Source organism: Globicephala melas, chromosome 10 (genome assembly GCF_963455315.2).
Source record: "Globicephala melas chromosome 10, mGloMel1.2, whole genome shotgun sequence".
In the NCBI taxonomy this organism is placed as follows: domain Eukaryota; kingdom Metazoa; phylum Chordata; class Mammalia; order Artiodactyla; family Delphinidae; genus Globicephala; species Globicephala melas.
This window is the reverse complement of record NC_083323.1, coordinates 63629459-63653098: the sequence shown is the minus strand read 5'-3', so window position 1 is coordinate 63653098 and position 23640 is coordinate 63629459. Positions and strand designations below refer to the sequence as shown.

The 23640-nt window shown below is 42.2% G+C and overlaps 1 protein-coding gene across 1 annotated transcript; it reads left to right on the top strand.

Moving 5' to 3' along the window:
- Positions 1 to 394: 394 nt before the first annotated feature.
- Positions 395 to 23587, top strand: SPMIP11 (sperm microtubule inner protein 11). The gene is made up of 4 exons (XM_030835012.2): positions 395 to 473; positions 20772 to 20894; positions 22965 to 23109; positions 23539 to 23587. The coding sequence occupies exons 1-4, from the start codon at positions 395 to 397 to the stop codon at positions 23585 to 23587; spliced, it is 396 nt and encodes a 131-aa protein (XP_030690872.2).
- Positions 23588 to 23640: the final 53 nt, after the last annotated feature.

Sequence of the window (23640 nt, the reverse complement as noted above, 5' to 3'; positions counted from 1 at the left end):
CACAACTGCCGAGCCTGCGCGTCTGAAGCCTGTGCTCCGCAACAGGAGAGGCCGCAATAGTGAGAGGCCCGTGCACCGCGATGAAGAGTGGCCCCCGCTTGCCACAACTAGAGAAAGCCCTTGCACAGAAACGAAGACCCAACACAGCCATAGATAAATAAATAGATACATTTTTAAAAAATAAAAAAAGACTAGGGCAAGCAAAAGGGTGACTGGCTCTTGTTTCCTGTGCCACTCCAGCCCACTCCAGCCCCACTGTGAACTCATAAATCCTGTGCCTCCTTAGACAAAGGGAGTGTCAGTCATAGTGATTCTTCAGGACATTACCATGGTTACCAAACAGACTCCAGAGCTCCCACCTGAACATTCCAGAAGAGGACAGGGAGGACCCAAGATGGCCTTCTTCAACTTATATCTATTAGGATATCAAAATGCCTTTCGGAACAAGAAAAGGGACACAACTGAAGAAACATGTAAGGGGAACATAGAATAGAGGGTTAGAAGGGCCACTTCTTAGCCATTTCTTTTCCTACTTTGGGTTAGAGTTTTATCCCCCAAGATTAACAATTATACTAGTTAAAATTATGGCATACGGAAGATATCCATTCCCTTTCCTGTCATTTAATATCCTTATTAAGACACCCAATTTGTTCAACCGAATAAGTGTATTCTTATTCATTTGCTCATTTAGTCAACATTTATTAAGCACCAACTATGTGTCAGGCTTTATGTTGGTGACTAGCGTTACAAAGATGGATAGGATTAGACCTCTCTCTGCCATAAAGTAGCTGACCATCAGATGAAGATAAGCATGCAAACAAAAAAATTTGCAATATGGTGTATGAGTCAATTAAATATGGAATGCTATGGAACCACAAAAGAGGAAGTACCTGATGCTACTGGATTTGAAATGAGAATAGGGGGATCCTTTAGAGAAGACCTCACACAGGAAATGCTTCCAGGACTGAGCATTAAAGGATGATTGGAGTTCACCAAGTAGATGACAAGGGAATACAGCACAGACAAAGGAACAGAGAATCGAGAGAACCTTATTAAGTGAACTCCAAGTCCTTGGGTACACATAAAGCATAGACAGGAGGTGAGAAGCAGGCCTTGAAAGCTAGGCAGGGGCCAGATAACTGAGTATACTGTTAGCCATGCTAAACCTTTTAACTTTATAGGGAACCATTGAAGGAGTTTTAGTAGGCAGTGAGTATGTATCAGACCTGTATTATATCCACAATACCTAGCAGTACCTCACATAATAGAGGTTTGACAAATATATTTGTAGGGTGAGTGAATGAATAAGTGATACTGAGTGACAAAACTAATTCTAAAGGGAGGGTTTACAGGAAATGTGACAAGATTAAGGTCTTAAAAGATGAATTGCTTGAAAGCACAGAAATGAAGGAGAAAGGGTATTCTAGGCAGAATGGAGAACCCATGTGAAGGAAACTAAGCGTGGGCAGGTACTAAAGCAAAAGTTGCGTTGGGGTAAAGGGAGGAGATAACTGGGAAAAAATAAAGTAACGTTAAGATTGAGAAGGACTGATCTTGTACAGGCCTCCATTGGGCACACTCTGTTCTCTTTCTAATACCTTCAGAGAAGCTCTGTTTCACGTATTCAGCTCTGTTTCACACATTCCCACTAATGGACACTAGGAATCCCTTAATAGGCCTACACCAGCCCTCCCCTGCTTGCCCCCACCCAGCTGGGTCCTGGCATTATGCCACAGGGATGCTATTGTCTCCAAATTAGGAGTTCTTCACCCTCTCTCAGAGAAACACACTTGGCCTAACCCACAAATTTCCCTTCTTCCATTTTGGGTTATTACATACTGCCCTCCTGTTACGAGAGTTGAAAATTTAGCTTTCTTATACTATACTGTGTGCTTCCCCTCTCTCATCCTAGTTTTTCCAGTATAGTTATGTCACAGTTTTAGGTTTGTGGTAAGCAAAATTCTAAGAATGACCCTCAATGAACTTTGCCCTTATATAATCCCCTCCCCTTTGAATGTGGGCAGAACCTCAGAATATGATGGATAACACTCTGGTGATTGTTACTTTACATGGAAAAAAGGAGATTATGTGAGTGGGCCTAATCTAATCACACAAGCCTTTTAAAAGCAGAGTGGTTTTTTCCAGTTAACAGCAAAAGAGGAATTCAGAGATTGGAAGCATGTGCAGTTTTGAAGATGCAGGGGGCCTCCATGCCAATGTGGGTGGCAGTTAGGAGCTGAGAGTGTCCCAGCTGACAGTCAGCAAGGCATCAGTCCTATAACCAGAAAAACCTGAATTCTGCCAATAACCTGAATGAACCTGAAAATGGATTCTTCCCTAGAGTCTCCACATAAGACCCCAGCCCAGCCAACATCTTGATTTCAGCCTTGTGAGACTAAGCAGAGACTACCAGACTTACAGAACTGTGAGATAGTAAGTGGATGTTGTTTTTTTGTTTTGGGGTTTTTTTTTTTACTATTTTTGGCTGCGTTGGGTCTTCATTGCTGCGCGCGGCCTTTCTCTAGTTGTGGTGAGCGGGGGCTACTCTTTGTTGCGGTGCGCAGGCTTCTCATTGCAGTGGCTTCTCTTGTTGCAGAGCATGGACTCTAGGCATGCGGGCTTCAGTAGTTGTGGCTCGCGGGCTCAGTAGTTGTGGCTCAGTAGTTGTGGTGCACAGGCTTAGCTGCTTCATGGCATATGGGATCTTCCTGGACCAGGGCTCGAACCCACATCCCCTGCATTGGCAGGCAGATTCTTAACCACTGCACCACCAGGGAAGCCTGTGGATGTTGTTTTAAGCCACTAAATTTGATGATTTGGGATGTAACAATAGAACATACAAGTTTAAATCTATAGTCTTGTAGTCTTACAAATATGTAAAAATTGTTCACTGCTAAGCCAAATAATGTCACTATAATAACTTTTTTGTTCAATTTTTTGTTCATCCCTAGAGTTAAGGATTGCCACCATTTTTTCACTTGCTTAGCTCTCCAGGTAACTACTGTTACTTTTTTCCACAAATTACTTCAACAGCTCTATTAAATGCCCAATGATATTTTTTCCAATCACTCAAAACACAACAAACAATCTACCAAAACACAACAAATAATCTACCAATTCCTTTTTTCCCAAACTTTCTCTCTCCTACTCCTATACTCTGCCTTCTCCTACTCCTGGCGCATAGCTCTTGTCCTGAAACTTGCTTTTGCCTCTCTCCAAAGTTTTATTCCCTATTTCCTGGATCCCATGTTTTCTTTCTTGGTTTACTCTCTCCCTTTCCTGGAATATATCCTTGAATAGTTTTCTAGGAATGTGTAAGAGGTATATTTTTGAGTGAAGAATGATTTTATTCTACCCTCACACATTTTTTTTAATGAATTTATTTATTTATTTATTTTTGGCTGCGTTAGGTCTCCGTTGCTGTGCGTGGGCTTTCCCTAGTTGCGGTGTGCGGGCTTCTTATTGCAGTGGCTTCTCTTGTTGCGGATCACGGGCTTCAGGCGCACAGGCTTCAGTAGTTGTGGCATGCGGGCTCTAGAGCACAGGCTCAGTAGTTGTGGCCACGGGCTTAGTTGCTCCGCAGCATGTGGGATCTTCCTGGACCAGGGTTCAAACCCGTGTCCCCTGCATTGGCAGGAGGATTCTTAAGCACCGTGCCACCAGGGAAGCCCTACCCTCACACTTGATTGTCAAGTTTTTCCAGATATGAAATTCTAGGTCGAAAATCATTTTCTGAGAATTTTGAAGTTATACCTTCATTGTCCTCTAACTTCCAGTTGGATTCTTTTGTGTATGATGTATTTCTCTCCAGAAACTTTTGATTTTCTTTTTGTTCCCTAGTGTTCTGAAATTTCATAATGTTGGAATTTGCTGTAGATCTTTTTTCCTTCACTGTGATAGGCATTCCCTGAGCTTTTTCAATCTGGAAATTTGTGCACTCTATTTCTGACAAATTTTCCTTTATTATTTCTTTATTAATTTATTCTCTATTTTCTCTCCTCTCTTTTTGGAACTTCCATTTGTCAGCTCTAAAACCTTCTGAACTGGTCCTGTAACTTAATTAAACTTTCTCTATGCTTCCCTTGGGTTTTAAAACATTTACTCTTTGGGACGTTCCTCACTTTTATCTTCCAACCTTCTGTGTTAATTATCTATTTCTGTGTAACAAATTACCCTAAAACATAGAGGCTTAAAACAACGAACATTTATTACCTTATAGTTTCTGTGAATCAGGCATCCAGGAGCAGTTTAGCTGGTTCGTTCTGGCTCAGGGTTTCTCTTGTGGTTGCAGACAGGATGTCAGCAGGGGCTGCAGTCATCTCATAGCTGGAGGCCTCAGTTCCTCTCTGGCTATTGACAAGACACCTCAGTTTCTCACCACGTGGGCCTTCCAATAAGCTGCCTGAGTGTTCTCACTTGGCAGCTAACTTTCCTCAGAGCAGGTGATCAGAGAGTGAGAGAGAGTGGGAGGAGGAAGGAAGCCGCAATGCCTTTTTATGACAGTCCCAGAAGTGACTGTGACTTCCACCTTATTCTGTTTGTTAGAAGAGAATTACTAAATCTAGCCCACACTCAAGGGGAGGGGTAATAAAGAAGTTGTGGACCTACAGGAAAATCACCATACCTTTGTATCATAACATTTTATTTTGGTTACTATAGTTTTAATTTCCAAGGGCTGTTTTTGGTCCTCTGGTTTTCCTTTTCCATGTCTTCTTTTTTCTTTAGGGATATTATACTTTATTTGAAATTCTCTTCTGTTCTCTGCATTAGCTCTGTTTCCTCTGCACCCTTTTTCCTATGAGTTTATTTTGATCTCTATTTTCCTCATTGATAACTATTGTCAAATAACTGGTGATCCTTGGCTCTCCATTGTAAGTTAAGAGTGAGGAACTGAAAAGCTGACTAGAAGCCTGGAGGGCAGGGGTAGTTAGCCACTGTGGGCTTCACTGGGAGCTTTCCTCTGGATCTCTACATTTTCTCCAGGGAAGAACACTATAATTGCTTCTCTGGGGATTGGTTACATGTTTGTCTGCTAGCATACTGGGATCAAGACAGGTGAAGGGGGCACTGAGTCTCACCTTTGAGGATCTCGATTTTCACTTATTCATCGTATTTTTAGTCTTGCACCATATGCCGTCCCTCACAGTAAATCTTGTGCAGGAGTGCAGTGCCCCCAAGATTCAGTTCCTCCAGAGAAATCTTTCTCTTTTTCCCCAGTTTTATTGAGATATAATTGACGTATAACATTGTGTAAGTTTAAGGTGTACAATATGTTGATTTGATACGCTTAAAATATATTGCAAGATGATAACTACCCAAGTATTAGCTCTAATACCTCCATCACGTCACGTAATTGCCATTTCTTGAAGAACATTCAAGATCTACTCTCTCAGTACCTTTCAAGTATATAATGCAGTATAATTACCTATAATCACCATGCTGTACATTAGATCCCCAGAACTTATTCATCTTATAACTGGAAGTTTATACCCTTTGGCCAACATCTCATCCCCTCACCCCCCAACCACCATTCTACTCTGTTTCTGAGTTCCGCTTTTTTAGATGGCACGTCTAAGTGAGATCATACAGTATTTGTCTTCTTCTGTCTGACATATCTTACTTAGCATAATGCCCTCAAGTTTCATCCATGTTGTTGCAAATGACAGGGTTTCCTTCTTTCTCATGACTGAATAATATTTCATGGCATATATATATATATATATATATATATATATATATATATATATATATATATATACATCACATCTTCTTTATCCATTCATCCATTGACAGACACTTAGGTTTCCATATCTTGGCTATTGTGAATAATGCTGCAATGAACATGAGAGTGAAGATACCTCTTCAAGACCCTGTTTTCACTTCCTTTGGATATATAGCCAGAAGTGGGATTGCTGGACAGAGAAATCTTTTATCTCCTTGTTGGGGCATGGTGGTTTGCCTGGTTGTGCCACATGCCCTGTAGACAGAGTTTCAGTGACCACCTTCCTGTTTTCGGACCTAGTCTTTACCTGTACCTTCTGTGGTACCTGCTACGTTCTAAGGTTTGAGCCTCCCAAATGAATTAGCTCAATTCTGCATGTATCCTTCACTGCAGAAACTTAAGTTAAAACTTTTCCTATTCTGATAAATTTGTTACTACCCCTCTCTCTACTTTCCATTTTTCAAAAGATATTTCCACTGAAATATATCATCTTGCTATTGTATCCTTGCTCTCTCTTTGACCTTGAAGGTTAATGCCATTATTGTTGTTGTTATTTTGATGTGATTTTAGCAAATTTAGGAGGGAAAGGAAATAAACTTTATGGTTAATTAACCATCTTTAAAATGTATTTTCATGACATAATTTCAAAATTATAGAGTGCTTCCCTGATGGCGCAGTGGTTGAGAATCCGCCTTTCAATGCGGGGGACAGGGGTTTGGGCCCTGGTCCAGGAAGATCTCACATGCTGTGGAGCAACTAAGCCTGTGTGCCACAACTGCTGAGTCTGCACTCTAGAGCCCACGAGCCACAACTACTGAAGCCCATGCGCCTGAAGCCCGTGATCCGCAACAAGAGAAGCCACTGCAATGAGAAGCCTGCACACCCCAATGAAGAGTAGCCCCTGCTCAACGCAACTAGACAAAACCCGCGTGCAGCAACGAAGAGCCAACGCAGCTGAAAATAAATAAATAAATAATGTATTTTCATGATATAATTTCAAAATTATAGAGGGCTTCCCTGGGGGTGCAGTGGTTGAGAATCCGCCTGCCAATGCAGGGGACACAGGTTCGAGCCCTGGTCTGGGAAGATCCCACATGCCACGGAGCAACAAAGCCTGTGCACCACAACTACTGAGCCTGTGCTCTAGAGCTTGCCTGCCACAACTATTGAAGCCCATGCACCTATAGCCCATGCTTTGCAACAGGAGAAGCCACGGCAACTAGAGAAAGACCCAATGCAGCCAAAAATAAATAAATAAATATTTTTTAATTATAGAAAAGTTGTAAGACTGGTACAAAAGAAATTCCCTATACCCTTAACCCAAATTAGTCAATTGTTAATATTTGGCCACATTTGCTTGCTCTCTCTCTCTCCATATATATATAATTTATATATTTACATATCTATATATAAACATCTCTTTTTTTCTCAGCTAGTTGAGAATAAGCTGCTCATATTATACCCTTTACTCTCAAATATTTCAGTTTGTATTTCCTAAGAATAAGAACATTTTCTTAGATAACAACCCACAGTATAGGTATCAAACTCAGCAATTTTAACACCAATACAATACTATTTAATTATCTATAGTCTATATTCCAATTTTGCCAATTGTCCCATTAATGTCCTTTAGAACAAAATTTTTCCTTCTAGGATAAAATTAAGGATAAGACTGATCATAGAAATAGAAATAATTGGTTAATCAATTATTTGATTGGTTAATTAACCAATTAAATTAATTAATTATTGATAAATCAATCCAATAAGGATTGCATTTAGTTGGCAGGTCTCTTTAGTCTCCTTTAATCTGGAACAATTCCTCTGATGCTTTGTTTCATGACATTGACAATTTTAAGAGTACAGGCAAGATATTTTATAGAATTTTTCTTAATTTGGGTTTGTCTGATGTTTCTCAAGATTAGATTAGGTTTAAATATTTTTGGCAGGACTAAGCAATATCATGTCTTCAATACATCACATCAGGAGGCTTGTGATGTCATTTTGTCCCATTATTGGTGATGTTAACTTTGACCATTTGATTAAGGTGGTGTTTTCCAGTTTTCTCCACTGTCAAGTTACTATCTTTGTTTTGTAATTAGTAATAATTACCAGGAAGATACTTTGAAAAAATGTAAATACCCTATTCTTCATCAAACTCTCGCTTACTAGTTTTAGTATATAGTGATGGTTCAATTATTTCTATGATAGTTGCAAAATGGTACTTTTCTAAATCACATCCATTTGAATTTAAAGTGTAATTTTTTGAAGTTTGAGTTTTTCCAAAGCATTCAATTTCATTTTTATACAAACCACTGCTCTTTTTTTTTAATATCTCATAAATTTATTTCATGCTTGCTTGTTACATTTTATGTAGAAAGGTTGGGACTGTTTGCGTTGGGTGCCCCTGGTAAATCTCATGGAGGCACTCACTGCTCTTTTTTGAAAAATACATATTCTATTAGTTGAAATAATATATCATTAAATTGCAATATTGCAATTACAGAATAAACCTGGCATGAATTGTATGGGGAGGAGAACCACAGCTGGCCCTTGGTGTGCACACAACTCCAGTGGGAGCGTAAGTGTGCAGGTGTACTCTAGAGTAGCTCTTGGCTGCAACTGGAGTGTTGCAGGCATTTTTTAATATGTTTTTCAGAGGAAATGGAGAACATTAATTAATCTAGCAAGTCTATTCAATGGAGTTTCTTTTATTTAATATTTATTATTTATTTATTTATTACTTATTTAGGCTGCGCTAGATGTTATCTGCGGCATGCAGGATCTTTAGTTGCAACATGCAGGATCTTCACTGTGGCATGAGGGATCTTCATTGCGGCATGCGAGCTCTTAGTTGCAGCATGCATGTGGGATCTAGTTCTCCAACCAGGGATTGAACCTGGGCCCCCTGCATTGGGAGCCCAGAGTCTTACCCACTGGACCACCAGGGAAGTACCCTCAATGGAGCTTCCTTAGAAGAGCTTCTACTATATATATAATATTGAGCTATTCACACTTAATAGTCTAAAATACATCAAGAAACTAGGGCACCTTGGACTTCCCTGGTGGTCCAGTGGTTAAGACTCCGCGTTCCCAACGCAGGGGGCATGGGTTCGATCCCTGGTGGGGGAACTAGGATCCCGCATGCTGCACAGTACGGCCAAAAAAACAAAAAGAAACTAGGGTACCTTAAAGGATTACTGATAAAAACATAGATAAGTGTCCCGGACCAAGTTGGAGATTCCTGAATATTTGCCAAATTCAGTATGTGAGTTAGGATGCAGGGGGGGAATAAATGTGAGATCCCTTTCCAGACACATTTTAGATGCTTAGAATTCCTTGTAGTGAAATATCACCCAAATGAAACTAACATAATATTTTATGTAAACTATATATCAATTTTTTTTGAAAAAGAAATATCTCCCAAAGATAATGATATCTGGTAGAAATTGACAAGATATCGTAAAATTCATATGGAAATATATGGGACCCAGAATAACCAAAGCAATCTTGAAGAATAACAATGTTGGAGGACATACTTCCCAATTTCATATCTTCTACAAAGCTGCTATAATCAAGACCGTGTTATATTGGCATAAGAATTGCCATATAGATCAGTGAAACAGAATTGAGAGTCCAGAAATAAACCCTTAATTTATGGTCAATTGATTTTCAACAAGAATGCCAAGACAATTCAATGGGAGAGAATAGTCGTTTCAACAAATTGTGCGGCAAAAACTGGATAATCACATGCAAAAGAATGAAATTGGACCCCACCTCACACCATATACAAAAATTTACTCAAAATGGACCATAGACATAAATGTAAGAGCTAAAACTTTAAAACTCTTAGGAGAAAAATCTTCATGACCTTGGGATTAGGCAGTGGTTTCTAAGAAAAGACAACAAAAGCGTAAGTGACAGAAGGAAAGACAGATAAATTGGATTCCATCAAAATTTAAAACTTTTGTGCTTCAAAGTTCACTATCAGGCTTCCCTGGTGGCGCAGTGGTTGAGAGTCCGCCTGCCGATGCAGGGGACACAGGTTCGTGCCCCGGTCCGGGAAGATCCTACATGCCGTGGAGCGGCTGGGCCCGTGAGCCATGGCTGCTGAGCCTGCGCGTCCGGAGCCTGTGCTCCGCAATGGGAGAGGCCACAACAGTGAGAAGACCGCATACCGCAAAAAAAAAAAAAAAAAAAAAAAAAAAAAGGTCACTATCAAGTAAGTGAAAAGAAGATTTTTTGGTAAATGTTTGGATTACAAGGCAGATTTAAAATAAATAAGTATAGGGACTTCCCTTGTGGCACAGGTGTTAAGAATCCTCCTGCCAATGCAGGGGACACGGGTTCAATTCCTGGTCCGGGAAGATCCCACATGCTGCGGAGCAACTAAGCCCATATGCCACAACTGCTGAGCCCGTGTGCCACTACTGCTGAAGCCTGTGCACCCTAGAGCCCGTGCTCCGCAACAAGAGAAGCCAACACAATGAGAAGCCCACGCACCTCAACAAACAATAGCACCCGCTCGCCACAGCTAGAGAAAGCCCGCACACAGCAATGAAGACCCAATGCAACCAAAAATAAAATTAAAAATTAAAAAAAAAAAGAGAACACTTTGTAAGTTAATTTGGAAAACTTTCCCATAGGACATAGCCCCAGAAGCCTAAGAGAAAAGATTGACAATTTTTCCTAAATAAAAGTTATAATTCTGTATCGAAAGACATCATAAAGTTAAAAGGCAAGAAAGAGACTTAAGAGGTGAATTCCCTGGCAGTCCAGGGGTTAGGACTCTGTGCTATCATTGCCAAGGACCTGGGTTTGATCCCTGGTCTGGGAACTAAGATCCCACAAGCCGTGCAGCACTGCCAAAATAAATAGATAAATAAAAGAGAGACTAAGAGAAAAGATTTGCCATATACAGGTGTTTGTGTGTGTGTGTGTGTGTGTGTGTGTATACACATATATTTACGTATATACATATATACACACACCTCTATATAAACACACACATATATATATTCATATTTATAATTTATATATATAATTTCAGAATACATAGAAACCTCCCAAGTAAGGCACCAATCCAGACTCCCCTTCTCATCCAACATCAGATAATTATTTATTGGGAACTGATGGTGCCAGGCACTGTGTCAGGCACTAGGAATACAACAGTGACTAACACAGACAATAAACAGGTAAATAAACAAACAAGATATTCACAGAATATAACAAGTACTGGGAAGGATATAGGGTGGGAGAGTTGATGCAATGGATCAGAAGTTATAAACTGCTGGCCAGAGGGCCGGACTCAGCCTGCAGAGTGATTTCTTAAAAAATTTGGACGCACATCTAAAAATCAGGAGGTTTTATGTAAAATCCACATTTCTGACTTCTCTTAAAAATTAGAACTGGCCACACTGGCCCTAAATTCCCACATGACCACAGCTGACCAGAGCAAAGTAGCAGCTGCCCCTTTAGATGGGACAGGTTTCTTAGTTGTTTTACTCATAAACATTATCTGCCTGACTCTTATAGGCAACTGAGTTTGCAGATCCCATGATGGAGAGTAACTTGGAGAGGCCCACTTTATTTATTTATTTATTATTATTATTTTTTTTTGGCTGCGTTGGGTCTTCACTGCTGCACGCAGACTTTCTCTAGTTGAGGCGAGCGGGGGCTACTCTTCATTGCAGTGCACAGGCTTCTCACTGTGGTGGCTTCTGTTGTTGCAGAGCATGGGCTCTTAGGCACGCAGGTTTCAGTAGTTGTGGCATGCAGGCTCAGTAGTTGCGGCTCGCAGGCTCTAGAGTGCAGGCTCAGCAGTTGTGGTGCATGGGCTTAGTTGCTCCGGGGCATGTGGGATCTTCCCGGACCAGGACTCAAACCCATGTCCCCTGCATTGGCAGGCAGATCCTTAAGCACTGTGCCACCAGGGAAGCCTGAGAGGCCCACTTTAGACAGTAATCAAGGAGGTAATGTTTGAGCCACACCGTGAAGAATGAGAATGAGCCAGCCATGTGTAGAGCTGAGGCAAGAGCTTCATCCTCATAAGAGCAAATTTCAAAATCTAGAAGGAATTCAAGGCTAAAACCATAACAAAGCACTTCCAACTCCCACTTTGATCACAGACTGCTTTCACTGCATCCCGGCCAGAACCCTGTAACTCATCTCCCATTTCTGACAAGCCATTTTTTCTCATTTTTCCTTCTGTGGTTGATTTCTAGTTTCATACTGTTATGGTCAGAAGAGATGCTTGAAATAGTTTCTCTCCTCTTAAATTTGTTGAGTCTTGTTTTGTGTCCTTTATATAGTCTATCCTAGAGAATGTTCCATGTGACTTGAAAAGAATGTGTATTCTGGGTTTGTTTTGTTTGTTTGTTTTTGTTTTGTTTTGGATGTAGTGTCTTGTAGATATAAATTAAGTCCAACTGTTTTATTGTGTCATTTAGTATCTCTGTTGCATTATTGATTTTCTGTCTAGAAGATCTGTCCATTGATGTCAGTGAGGTATTAAAGTCTCCTACTATTGTTGTATTCCTGTCAATTTCTCCCTTTATTGTCTGTTAGTATTTGTTTTATATTTAGGTGCTCCTATATTGGGTGCATATATGTTAACAAGTGTAATATCCTCTTTATTTATTTTTGGCTGCGTTAGGTCTCCGTTGCTGTGCGTGGGCTTTCCCTAGTTGCGGTGTGCGGGCTTCTTATTGCAGTGGCTTCTCTTGTTGCGGATCACGGGCTTCAGGCGCACAGGCTTCAGTAGTTGCGTCACTGAGGCTCTTAGCTCTCATCTTATTTAACATATCAACAGGAAAGTGCAACAGAGCTCACCTGGTTCTGAATCCTGGTGCTGCTGAGGTTGCTTGAAATATGTCAGCTGGCAGAGATTTGGGAATGTGGACCACCGTAACGGGGAACTTGGCTCATACCTTCCTATTACTTCAGAACTGGTTTGGGAAAGTATGTATGGAGAAAATACAGCATTCTGTTTGACTCTTAGAAAACAACATCCATCCACCTTGCTTACCCAAGTCTTTCTAATCCCTATTTCTACATTCATTAATTCAAGGAACACACAGTTCCTGACTGTGCTCACCCTTAGTTCCATGTGATCTTGCAGGACTCTAATTTGTCATTCACACTTGTCTTCAGAATGATTCTCTGGCCCTGCTCTCTTTCTGGCTGATTTCACCTTGTTAATACATTCACTCAAGTGGCTTGACCTTTTTCTGTCCCCCTGTACTAGCACTTCAACCTGTTCTCCATGCTCAAATCAACCGCACTCTTAATTGGCCCTTCAATGAGGGTTTTAACAGCAACCATTAAAATGAACTTATGAACACTTCTCATTCTTAACACATACTATAATATTTTTAAGTCATTCACAATTTTTCTTTGAAGAAAGTTTTTTTTCCCTTCTAGTAGATGTGAGGGTCCACTCAAGCTTTCCTTATTATAGTCATAATGAAAACTCATAGACATGAGTCAACACAGGTAACTATTCTGCCAGTCTCTGCCTCCTTCCTTTCTTTTCCTCCTGATAAAGAACCAAAATAGAAAAACCAAGGAGGAAAACTGAGTGTGGAGAGCATACCTTGGTCTATCCTTGACTTCAGAAACTCATTTTTATCAGGTACTCAAAGTTATTCAGATTCATGGAGCTAACTCGCTAAGCAAATTCAGAGTGCCTGTTTCCTCACTTGTAAATGGAGATAATAATGCCTTCCTTATAGATTTGTTGTGGAGATTAAATTATATAATGTATGTAATACAGCTAAGACCTAGCACATAAAACTGTACAACAGATGATTGGAAGAAAAGTGATAAATCATAATAAGTAAGTTATTATTTACATATGGAATATATACCTTTCCTCTGACTGGAATATCTTTGTCCTGCTACTCAAAACATACTTGCCAGGACAGGGTACCTGAAAAGCAATACACACACACACACACACATATACACACACACATATATACGTACATTTTTTTTTTTTGGTCGCACAGCTTGTGGGATCTTAGTTCCCCAACCTGGAATTGAACCTGGGCCCTTGGCAGTGAAAGTGATGATCCTAACCACTGGATCGCCAGGGAATTCCCATGGAAAGCAATATTTTTAACCATAAGATTCCTTGAGAAGCAACAAATGCTAGCTGGCTTCAAAGGATAGCTCATCCAGGCCCTGAAAGAGCCTGGTCAATTGCAGCCACCCACAGAAGAGCATCCCTGACCAGTGACCAGAACTCTCTTGTCTACTAATCCGTAGATTCCTGCCCCTCCCAGACTCACCCTTCCTGATAATACTACTAGTTGCCTCTGCAGGTTCAGCCCAGCTTCCTGTGTTCATTCACCTTGAGTGCCTAAGCTTTCCCTTCTCTGTCCTGCCCAGGGGAGCATGGCCATATATCTGTCTTTTTCTTTGCTGAATCTGTCTCACCACCTGCTTTGAACCCTGTCCTCCCACCTACTCTTAGCGTCATACCTGGACACTCCTCTTGGTCCAGGAGTGTCAGAATTTCAGAAAAATTCCCTTTTTTCTGGCCCTTTGCTGAGACAACTAACTCCCTTGCCTCGTTATATGAAAACCCGTGGTCAAGCTAGGCATCATCCTAACACAAATCTACACTCAGGGCGTTGCCCACTGACAGGTGTCTCAGAGGCAAATCGATGGGGGTGGGTGGTTAAGAGTGCTTATGCTTATTCTTGGCTTGAAACGAATGACCTCTCCCTGCCAGACTCTCTAGTGACTGCCCTCCAGCCACAGACACGATGACCTCCAAGCTCCGCACATCCAAAGGGCCTCACTCCATCTTCCTCCACTGCTGCCTTTATCATTCCTTCTCCCAGAGGAATTCACTAATGAGTCCTCCAAGTTGCTCTTACTTCCAAATGAATCTCTTCAAAGAAAAAGTAAATCTCACATTTTTGGTAAAAGCCGAGCATATATCACTTGTACTCTCATTTTCTGGATCGTGTCAAAGGGGTCCCATAGGTGGTTTTTCCCACCCTGATTGGAATGTCCTCTGCTCAGTCTCCTAGTTCTCCTGACCTCTCCTGGCTGCCTGTTTGGTGACCCGCTATTAGGAGACAGCTGGAGATGCCACTTAGACTCCAGCAGAGGGCACTGTAGTTCTGGCTTTTCAAACAGGAGCATGAATGGCACAATTCAGCCAAGAGTGAACTGGCCAAAACCTCGGAGCCCCTCTGCCTTTCTAAATGGATAAACATACTGAAGTTACAGAAATGTATTTTGGAAACACTCATATGTCTCATAGCTGCTATAGACCATCATCCCCATCCACCTGAAACCAGAAGGGAGAAGGTACTCAAGCTACTCACAGCTACAATCTGTCAAAGCCTAGGGAGTGGGCACCTCCAAGGTGGATGACTGTGTCTGTATTGCAGCAGATAGACCACATTTTCCACAGGGGCTTGGCATTTCCCCACTGGTTGTCCTCACTGGGACTGATCTAATCCACTGAAGACTGGCGCCCCAGGTTCCAGTCCTCTCTGCTCCCTCGATGCTGGCCATAGGAAACGATATTCCACAATTCAGTGAATCTCAGGGAGGCAGGGATCTGCCTCTAGAACAAGGTGATATCATCATGTCTCTCTCCCAACTCAAGGCTTCTCCAAGTTGAGCAGACACCCTTGACAGGGCCCCCGTTGAGCTGTACACAGGGGAGCCCATTAAGAGGCTAGTTCTATCAGTTCATGTTTTTCCTTAGTCCTTGGTCTTTCCTGGAAGGCCTGATGAGATGATTTCAAGAGCCAGTTTAATGCGGTGGTTAAGAGCATGGGCTCTGGAGCCAAACTGCTTGGGTTAAACTCATGTCTCTGCCATACGCTGGTTATGTGACCTTGGGCAAATCACTTAACTTCTCTGGGCCTCTGTTTCTCCATTTACAAAATAAGATAGTAACAGTACCTACCTTTTATAGTTGTGCTGAGCACATTCACTAATTATTAGCCCTTTTTATTGTTGTTATCTCTAGAATATCCGTGTAGTCCATTTTACATCAGCAGTCTGCAACCAGCAGTAAGCCTCTCTGTTATCTCATGCCCCCTCCACCTCCCCTGTGTAACAAGTGCACCACTTTGAGGAAGATATTTTTGGAGGCAAAGGAACTGTCCCCATGTGTAAAATGTGCCCTGGGAATTGGTCTGGCTCTCTGGGTTTATGCTCTTGTCCACTTCCTCCCAAAGCACTGACTATTTCCTTATCTCAGGAAAGACAATAAGTGCAAGATAGCCTTCAAAACATACTTTAGCCAATTTCAATCCATGTTAACGCGCCACTCAACTTTGAGGGATTAATGCCCCACAGCTGATACGACCTCTTAGACAGGAGTCATATTTTATGTACAGTACCACAACATTTTCTCTCAAACTGATCTTGTATAAATTTCTAGTCAGGGTGGTATTACTCTGCTTGCAGTGACACCAACTTCAAGACAACTGCAAGTAATGTCTGTTAGATATTATCACCACCATGTACTCAGAATCTGGAACAGACAGGCAAACACCCTAACCTGAAAGTCAGAATCCTGGGAGCCACTGAGGTAGACCCATTCTAAAAATTCTTCAGCCTGAAAACATTGCGGCCAATCAGCCCCAGTTCCAGCGAACAGAGGCAATGGGCAAAGCAGTGGAAAACTAAGATTTTGTGACCATCCCAGTGGCTCTGGGAAGCTTATACTATTGAGAAATCTGCAACATAAATTTGGAAAAGTAGAAGGTCCACCCAAGTACTTCTGCACTACCCCGTATGTCCTTCATGGTCCATTCAAAGCATTAAATCTGGTCTTATGGCAACTCCTAATTTATGGCCTGGCTCTAGAAGAAATTGTCAGGGCCCTTCCTTCGTATCTATTTATCACAAAAAAACATATGGAGTATAGTATTAACTGGGTGAGCGAAGAACCTGTGTTATACCATCTACCAACAAAATGATGGATTCATCTACCTTGCCATGGTGGAGTTATAAAGAGTTCATTGCATCCCTCTACCCAGAACATGCCCTTTCACAAGTAGCTGTGGCATGATTCTCACCTACCCCGCACCACCCTTCACCTCAAGTGGCTTCCAAAACTTGGCAGCTTGCAGAAGCTACGGGTTACCAAAAATATCTTCCAGCTCACCAAATACTGATCCGAGGAATATGCCAACTGGTGCTTGAGTCGAGAGGAAGGCATCCAAGTGGGTGATGCTGTCCAATACACCTCCAAGCACACAGTAACCCATACAGGAAGCTGGAAGACTACCACTTGGAAACTGAGATAATAGAGAGCATCATCTGGCTGTACCCTAAAGAACAGTCTGAGGCCTCGGGACCCGATAAAGAGCTCCCACTGTCACCTGCACCCAGACCAATAATTACTTGTAGTCCAGGTCCCACTGCCTACTAGGAATATGCTCTTGCTCTTTCTCCTCAGTCTACACTTACTTGGCCATAGACATTGTGACACCTTCACTTAGCCCAAAGTCAAACGACCAAACTCAAATGACACTGCTTCTAGGAAATGGCCCCTCATTGCTATAAACTGTGATGAAGTAAGTTCAGCCCCTGGTTCAGTCCAGGCTTCCACCTGCCCAAGCCCTCAACTGTCAAGGGAGGGGATTCAAACAGTGTCCCACTCTGGTAATGTCATTGTCTCAGAGAATGTTAAAGGAGATTTCCACTAGAGTGCAAAAGGGAGTGTGGAGGGACAGATGATGACGAATGCGTGGGGCCAAGCAGGATGAAGGGGGAAAGGCAGGAGCTGGGGAAGGACTATAAAACAGAGGTGGGGGGGCTTCCCTGGTGGCACAGCGGTTAAGAATCTGCCTGCCAATGCAGGGGACACGAGTTCGAGCCCTGGTCCAGGAACATCCCGCATGCCGCGGGGCAACTAAGCCCGTGCACCACACCTACTGAGCCTGCGCTCTAGAGCCCACGAGCCACAACTACTGAGCCCGTGAGCCACAACTACTGAAGCCCGCGAGCCTACAGCCTCTGCTCCGCAACAAGAGAAGCCACTGCAATGAGAAGCCCGCGCACTGCAACGAAGACCCAACACAGCCAAAAATTAATTAATTAATTAATTAAAACAGAGGGGGCATCCCCACCATCCACCAGAGGTGAGTCAGCTATCTTAACAATTTCAAGAGAGAATGGCAAATTTTGACCCAGTTCCTGACAAGCCCAGGATTCTGAGATGCAAGCCAAATCTAGCCTACTTAAGCAGAACATGAATTTATTAAAAGAATATTGGTGGGATTACATCAAACTAAAAAGCTTCTGCACAGCAAAGGAAACAATCAGCAAAATGAAAAGGCAGCCTATAGTACGGGGGAAAATACTTGCAAACCATGTATTTGATAAAGGGTTAATATCCAAAATATATACGGAATTCCTGTAACTCAACAGCAAAAAAAAAAAGAAAATCCAACAAAAAATGGGCAGAGGATCTGAAAAGACATTTCTCCAAAGAAGACACACAAATGGCCAACAGGTATATGAAAAGATGCTCAACATCTAATCATGAGGGAAATGCAAATTAAAACCGCAATGTCACCCCACACCTGTTAAAGTGGCTATAATCAAAAAAACCCACAAGAGATAACCAGCATTGGTGAGGAAAAAAGGGAACCCATGTGCACTGTGGTGGGAAAGCAAATGGGTGCAGCCAGTATAGAAAACAGTAAGGTGATTTCTCAAGAAATTAATAGAACTACCATATAATCCAGCAATCCCACTTCTAATAGATATCCTGAAAGGAACTGATATCACGACCTCAAAGAGATATCTGCACTGTCATATTCGTTGCAGCATTATTCACAACAGCCAAGACATGGAAGCAACATAAATGTCCATCAACGCATGAATGGGTTTTTTATTTTTTTTAATTTTATTATTTTTTAAAATGTTGGTTTGTTTATTTGGCTGCGCCAGGTCTTAGTTGCAGCACGCGGGGTCTTCGTTGCTATACGCGAGATCTTCGTTGCGGCATGCGGGATCTTTTTTAGTTGTGGCATGCAGGCTCTTAGTTGCGGCGTGAGGGATCTAGTTCCCTGACCAGGTAATTGAACCCTGGCCCCCTGCATTGGGAGGGCGGAGTCTTAACCACTGGACCATCAGGGAAGTCCCTGAATTTTTAAAATGTGGTATATGCATACAATGGAATATTATTCAGCCTTAAAAAAAGGAAATCCTGCCATTTGCAACAACATGGATGAATCTGGAAGACATTATGCTAAGTGAAATAAGCCAGACACAGGACAAATACTACATGATACCACTTGTATGAGGAATCTAAAATAATCAAACTCATAGAAGCAGAGAATAAAATGGTGGTTGCCAGAGGCTGGGGGGAGGAAGAAACAGGGAGGTAGTAATCAAAGGGTATAAAATTTCAGTTATGCAAGATGAATAAGTCCTAGAGATCTATTATACAGCACAGAGCCTATAGTTAATACTGTGTTATATACTTAAAACTTCGCTAAGAGGTTAGAGCTTACGTTAGATGTTCTTGTCAAAAAAATAATAACAACAATAAACAAAGAAGGTGGGAGGAGATTTTTGGAGGTGATGTATATGTCTGTGGCATAGATTGTGGTGATGGTTTCACAGGTGTATACTTATCTCCCAACTCATTAAGCTGTATATATTAAATATATACAACTTTTTCTGTTATACAATGAAGTAGTTTATAAAAAAAGGAATATTGGGAAACATATAAAAATTGTAGAAGGAACAGGGAACAAAGCTTGGCAGAGGGTAACCAGAAACAATGTTCAGAATCATGCTGCAGACCTGGCTGGGCACAGACGCCACTGCATTCGATGCTGTGGTGGGCACTGCTGACACCAAGGACACTGGGCCCCGGATACTGCTGCTCGAAACAAGATGCAGCTTCACTGCCCCAACTTCCATCAACAGAAAAAGACTTTACATGGTCCCAGCTTCTTTGCAACCCCAATCTTTGATTCAAAATCTGGAGAAGATGTGTTGATTGGCCTACCAAAACTCTTTGCCCATGGCCTCGCTACACAAGAGGCTGGGTGTCTTGGTCCATTCAGGCTGCTGTAACAAAATACCATAGACTGGGTGGCTGATAAACAACAGCAATTTATTTCTCACATTTCTGGAGGCTGGAAGTCCAGGATCAGGATGCCAGGTGAGGGCCCTCTTCCAGGTTGCACACTTCTTATTGTTTCCTCACATGGCAGAAGGGGCAAGGAAGCTCTCTCAGGTCTCTTTTACAAGGGCACTAATTCCATTCATGAGGGCTCTGCCTTCATGAATCACATCCCAAAGGCCCCACCTCCAAATACGATTACCTTGGGCATTAAGTTTTCATCAAGTGAATTTGGGGGGGATGGGAACATTCAGACCATAGCACTGAGGAAGGAAGGTCTGGTTTTTTCAGTCACTGTAAGATACAGATTTTGCCTCAGAGGAGATTCCTAAACTCCCATAAGAATGCTAAGTCTACACTACCCTACTTTACACTGCCTTTCCAGCTGCCGGCCCCGTCCCTCTCCACTTTACCCAGCACTAGTCCAGCTCTAAGTCAACAGCAAGCTGAGACCTCTCTAGCGCTTCTAACGCACTTGATATCTTGCTGCCCGAAATGCTCTTCCTGATACTACTATGTCCCATGAATCCCTTCTTATCCTCCAATACTTAGCTTAAACATAACTTCCAGTTAGACCAACTGAAGCTCTGCAAATATGCCAATCTCAGGAAAGGAATATCCATCCAGACAAGGGGCCTTTTTCACCTACACTAACCCTAAGTATTTGTCAATATCCTGATTCTAGCAGGAGGCCACTCAAAACCAGGAGTCAGGGAGGAGCAAGAGAGTAGTGAGGAAGGTCTGATCCCTGTTCTCCCTCCCTCCCCTCTGTCACAGGCATTTTGATTTGACTCCTGAGATCCTGAGAATCGGATGTGAGTGGCTTGGAGAGATCCCTGCCCTGTGCCTGGTTGGCATGGAGACCAGAGACTCAGAAAGTCAAATAACCCCATTTGCTAAGTACTCAGAGCAAGTCTGCTCTCGTTTCAGACCAGAAAGAACCAGAGCCCACTAGGCTTCCCCCTATTATCTCAGAAGATGGGAATCATTCCGTGCACCAGAATAGCCACACAAGGTACCAGGAAGCTGTACGGAAGGTGTTGTTAAAGACATGTAAGTATCTGGGATTTGTCACCTGCTAGGGGCAGAAATGATGTGTCTGAGTTCGTAAAGAATGGCTGGGATGTGGTGGGGCATTGTTATAGAGCAGGGGATGGGGGCAAAAAGAGCCAAGAAGAGACTGAGAAGAAGAAGGAGAAAGTAGACTTGAATGGTGGGGTAAGAAAGATAAAATAAAAACTGAATCAGACTTGGAAGCAGAAGATCCAGGTGTGAGTACTATTTCTGTCTCTTTTAAGTGTCTCACCTTGGGCAATCACTTATCCTTTTGTAACCTGCTTCCTCGTTTATTTAAAAAAACAAAACAAAAAACCAGAAAATGCCTACTCTACCAATCTTACAGAATTGTTGTGAGGATCAAAGCTTTGGAATTTGAACTGAGTTTAAACTCCAAATAAGCCGTGTGACCTTGGGGAAATTCCTTCAACCACTTAATCTCTCTGGATCATCTGAAAATCGGAATTATACTGCCGCATTTTTTGTGAAAGTTAGAGAAAATGTACATTTAAAAAAGCACCTAGGACAACCTACTGAAACATGCAAATACTGAGGAATCTCCAGGGAATTCTACTATGTAAAGAAAGCCAATCCCAAAAAAGATCCCATACTGTATGATGCCATTTACATAACATTCTTAAAATGACAAAATTATAGAACTGAAGAGCACATTATTGATTACCAAGGAGTGGAGGGAGGAGGATGTGGTTATAAAAGGGCAACTCCAGGATTCTGTGGTGGTAGAACCGTTCTGTATCAATATGTTAATACCCTGGTTGTAATAAAGTGCTATAATTTTACAAGATGTTACCTCGGTGGGGGCTGGGAGGACATGGCTAAAGGGTACACAAGATCTCTGTCTTTCACTTCTTACAACTGTATGTGAATCTATCGTTATCTCAAAATTAAAGTTTAATTTAAAAAAACAAATACTTTCAGAAACTAAAAAAGATACGCATGAAGAGGAATATCTGTTATTTCTACGAGCAAAACTTTTTAAAAGCTTTTTATCGATTAATAGGAAAACAAGTGAAAAATATAACATCTACTCAATAGCATATTAGGGATTTAAAAAATAATAATGATTATAAAGACCATACAGCTAGAATATTAGGCTATAATTTTTTGTTTTAAAAATATACAAATTTTATGGGCTTCCCTGGTGGCGCAGTGGTTGAGAGTCCGCCTGCCGATGCAGGGGACACAGGTTCGTGCCCCGGTCCGGGAAGATCCCACATGCCGCGGAGCGGCTGGGCCCGTGAGCCATGGCCACTGAGCCTGCGCGTCCGGAGCCTGTGCTCCACAACGGGAGAGGCCACAACAGTGAGAGGCCCACGTACAGCAAAAAAGAATAAAATATATATATATATATATATATAATTTTTATACACTGGTATAGATTTATTCAAATAAATAAAAAGTGAAAATCCAAAAAAAAAGAAAATCTAGGTAAGTCTGGTATTATTTCAAAATTTTAAAAACACTTAATACCTAATACAACATTTAGAACATAACAGGTGCTTGATAAATGATATCTATTAGTAATATCCAAACATGAGGTAGTATCACTGCTAAATTTCAGAGAATTACCTGAAATGAGCAAAGAGGGAAAAAAAAAGAACCAGTAGACTCACCTTGCACATTTTCCAAGTGTGTTGGGTGGTTAGAACTCTGTGCTCTCACTGCCGAGGGCCCGGGTTCAATCCCTGGTCGGGGAACTAAGATCCCACAAGCCGTGTAGCACGGTCAAAGAAAGAAAGAAAACAAACCAAGTGGGTTGACCACTTGTTTTTCCACCACCTTAGCACTTGGGGAAAGCTCTCTTGGAGATGGGCTTATAGCAGAAGCAGGAAGAACCAAGACTGATTCCACTGACCATGAAGGGTGCGAGATGCTGGAGAGATGCTGGAATCCAGAAGTGGAACTCAGTGTGGTGACCACATTTCCAGGACTTCTCAGCACCTGGTCAGGCCCAGTTGCTAGGCTGGGCTTGTGATGCCCTGAGGCGCAAAAGGGAGCAAACAACTCTAAGAAATTGGATAACCTGCCCTTCCCCCAACCATTCAGTCCCCAATCAGGTCTTCAGAGTCCCCCTGACTGATGCTCAGAACTTCAGCTTCTGGCGGTCCCACAGTCCAGGAGTGCGCCCAGAGGACACCATGCCATGGATCCGGAGCCCCCGCCACTGCCTCATCAGAAGCCCAATGACCAGGTTAGGCTGGAAGGGTGAGGGTGGGGAGATCAAGGGAAGTATTACTCCTTCCCCTCACTGAAATCCTTGGGAGACTCTTGCATTTCTAGTCAGAGTTGGGAAATGGAATAGGAAGTTTTGGTCTTACCAGGGACAACTGGCCCCAGAATCTGGGCAGTGCTGGCATTCAAAGGAACTAAAGATTGGTCTGTGTCTTTGCGTTTTGCCTTACGGATATGACTTCTGAATAGACACAAGGATCTACAGCACTCCTGTGGGAGGCCCGGGGTGTTTCAGCTCCCTTCATTGCCACCTCGCACCCCTCTAACCACCATCCATTGGCAGTAGCCCCACTTCTTCATCACCACCTCTGCCCATTCTAGGTTTGAGCACCCCCGCCCCCATCCAGCCTAACCTGGCTGAATCTGAGACCCTACCTCTCTTTTCCAGGTTTATAGATCACTCTATTCTCAATGACAGAAACTTCAGTCTATATTGAGCAGGATGTGTTTGCAGAAGGACAAGATAAACTCTGGATGGAGGGCAAAGAGG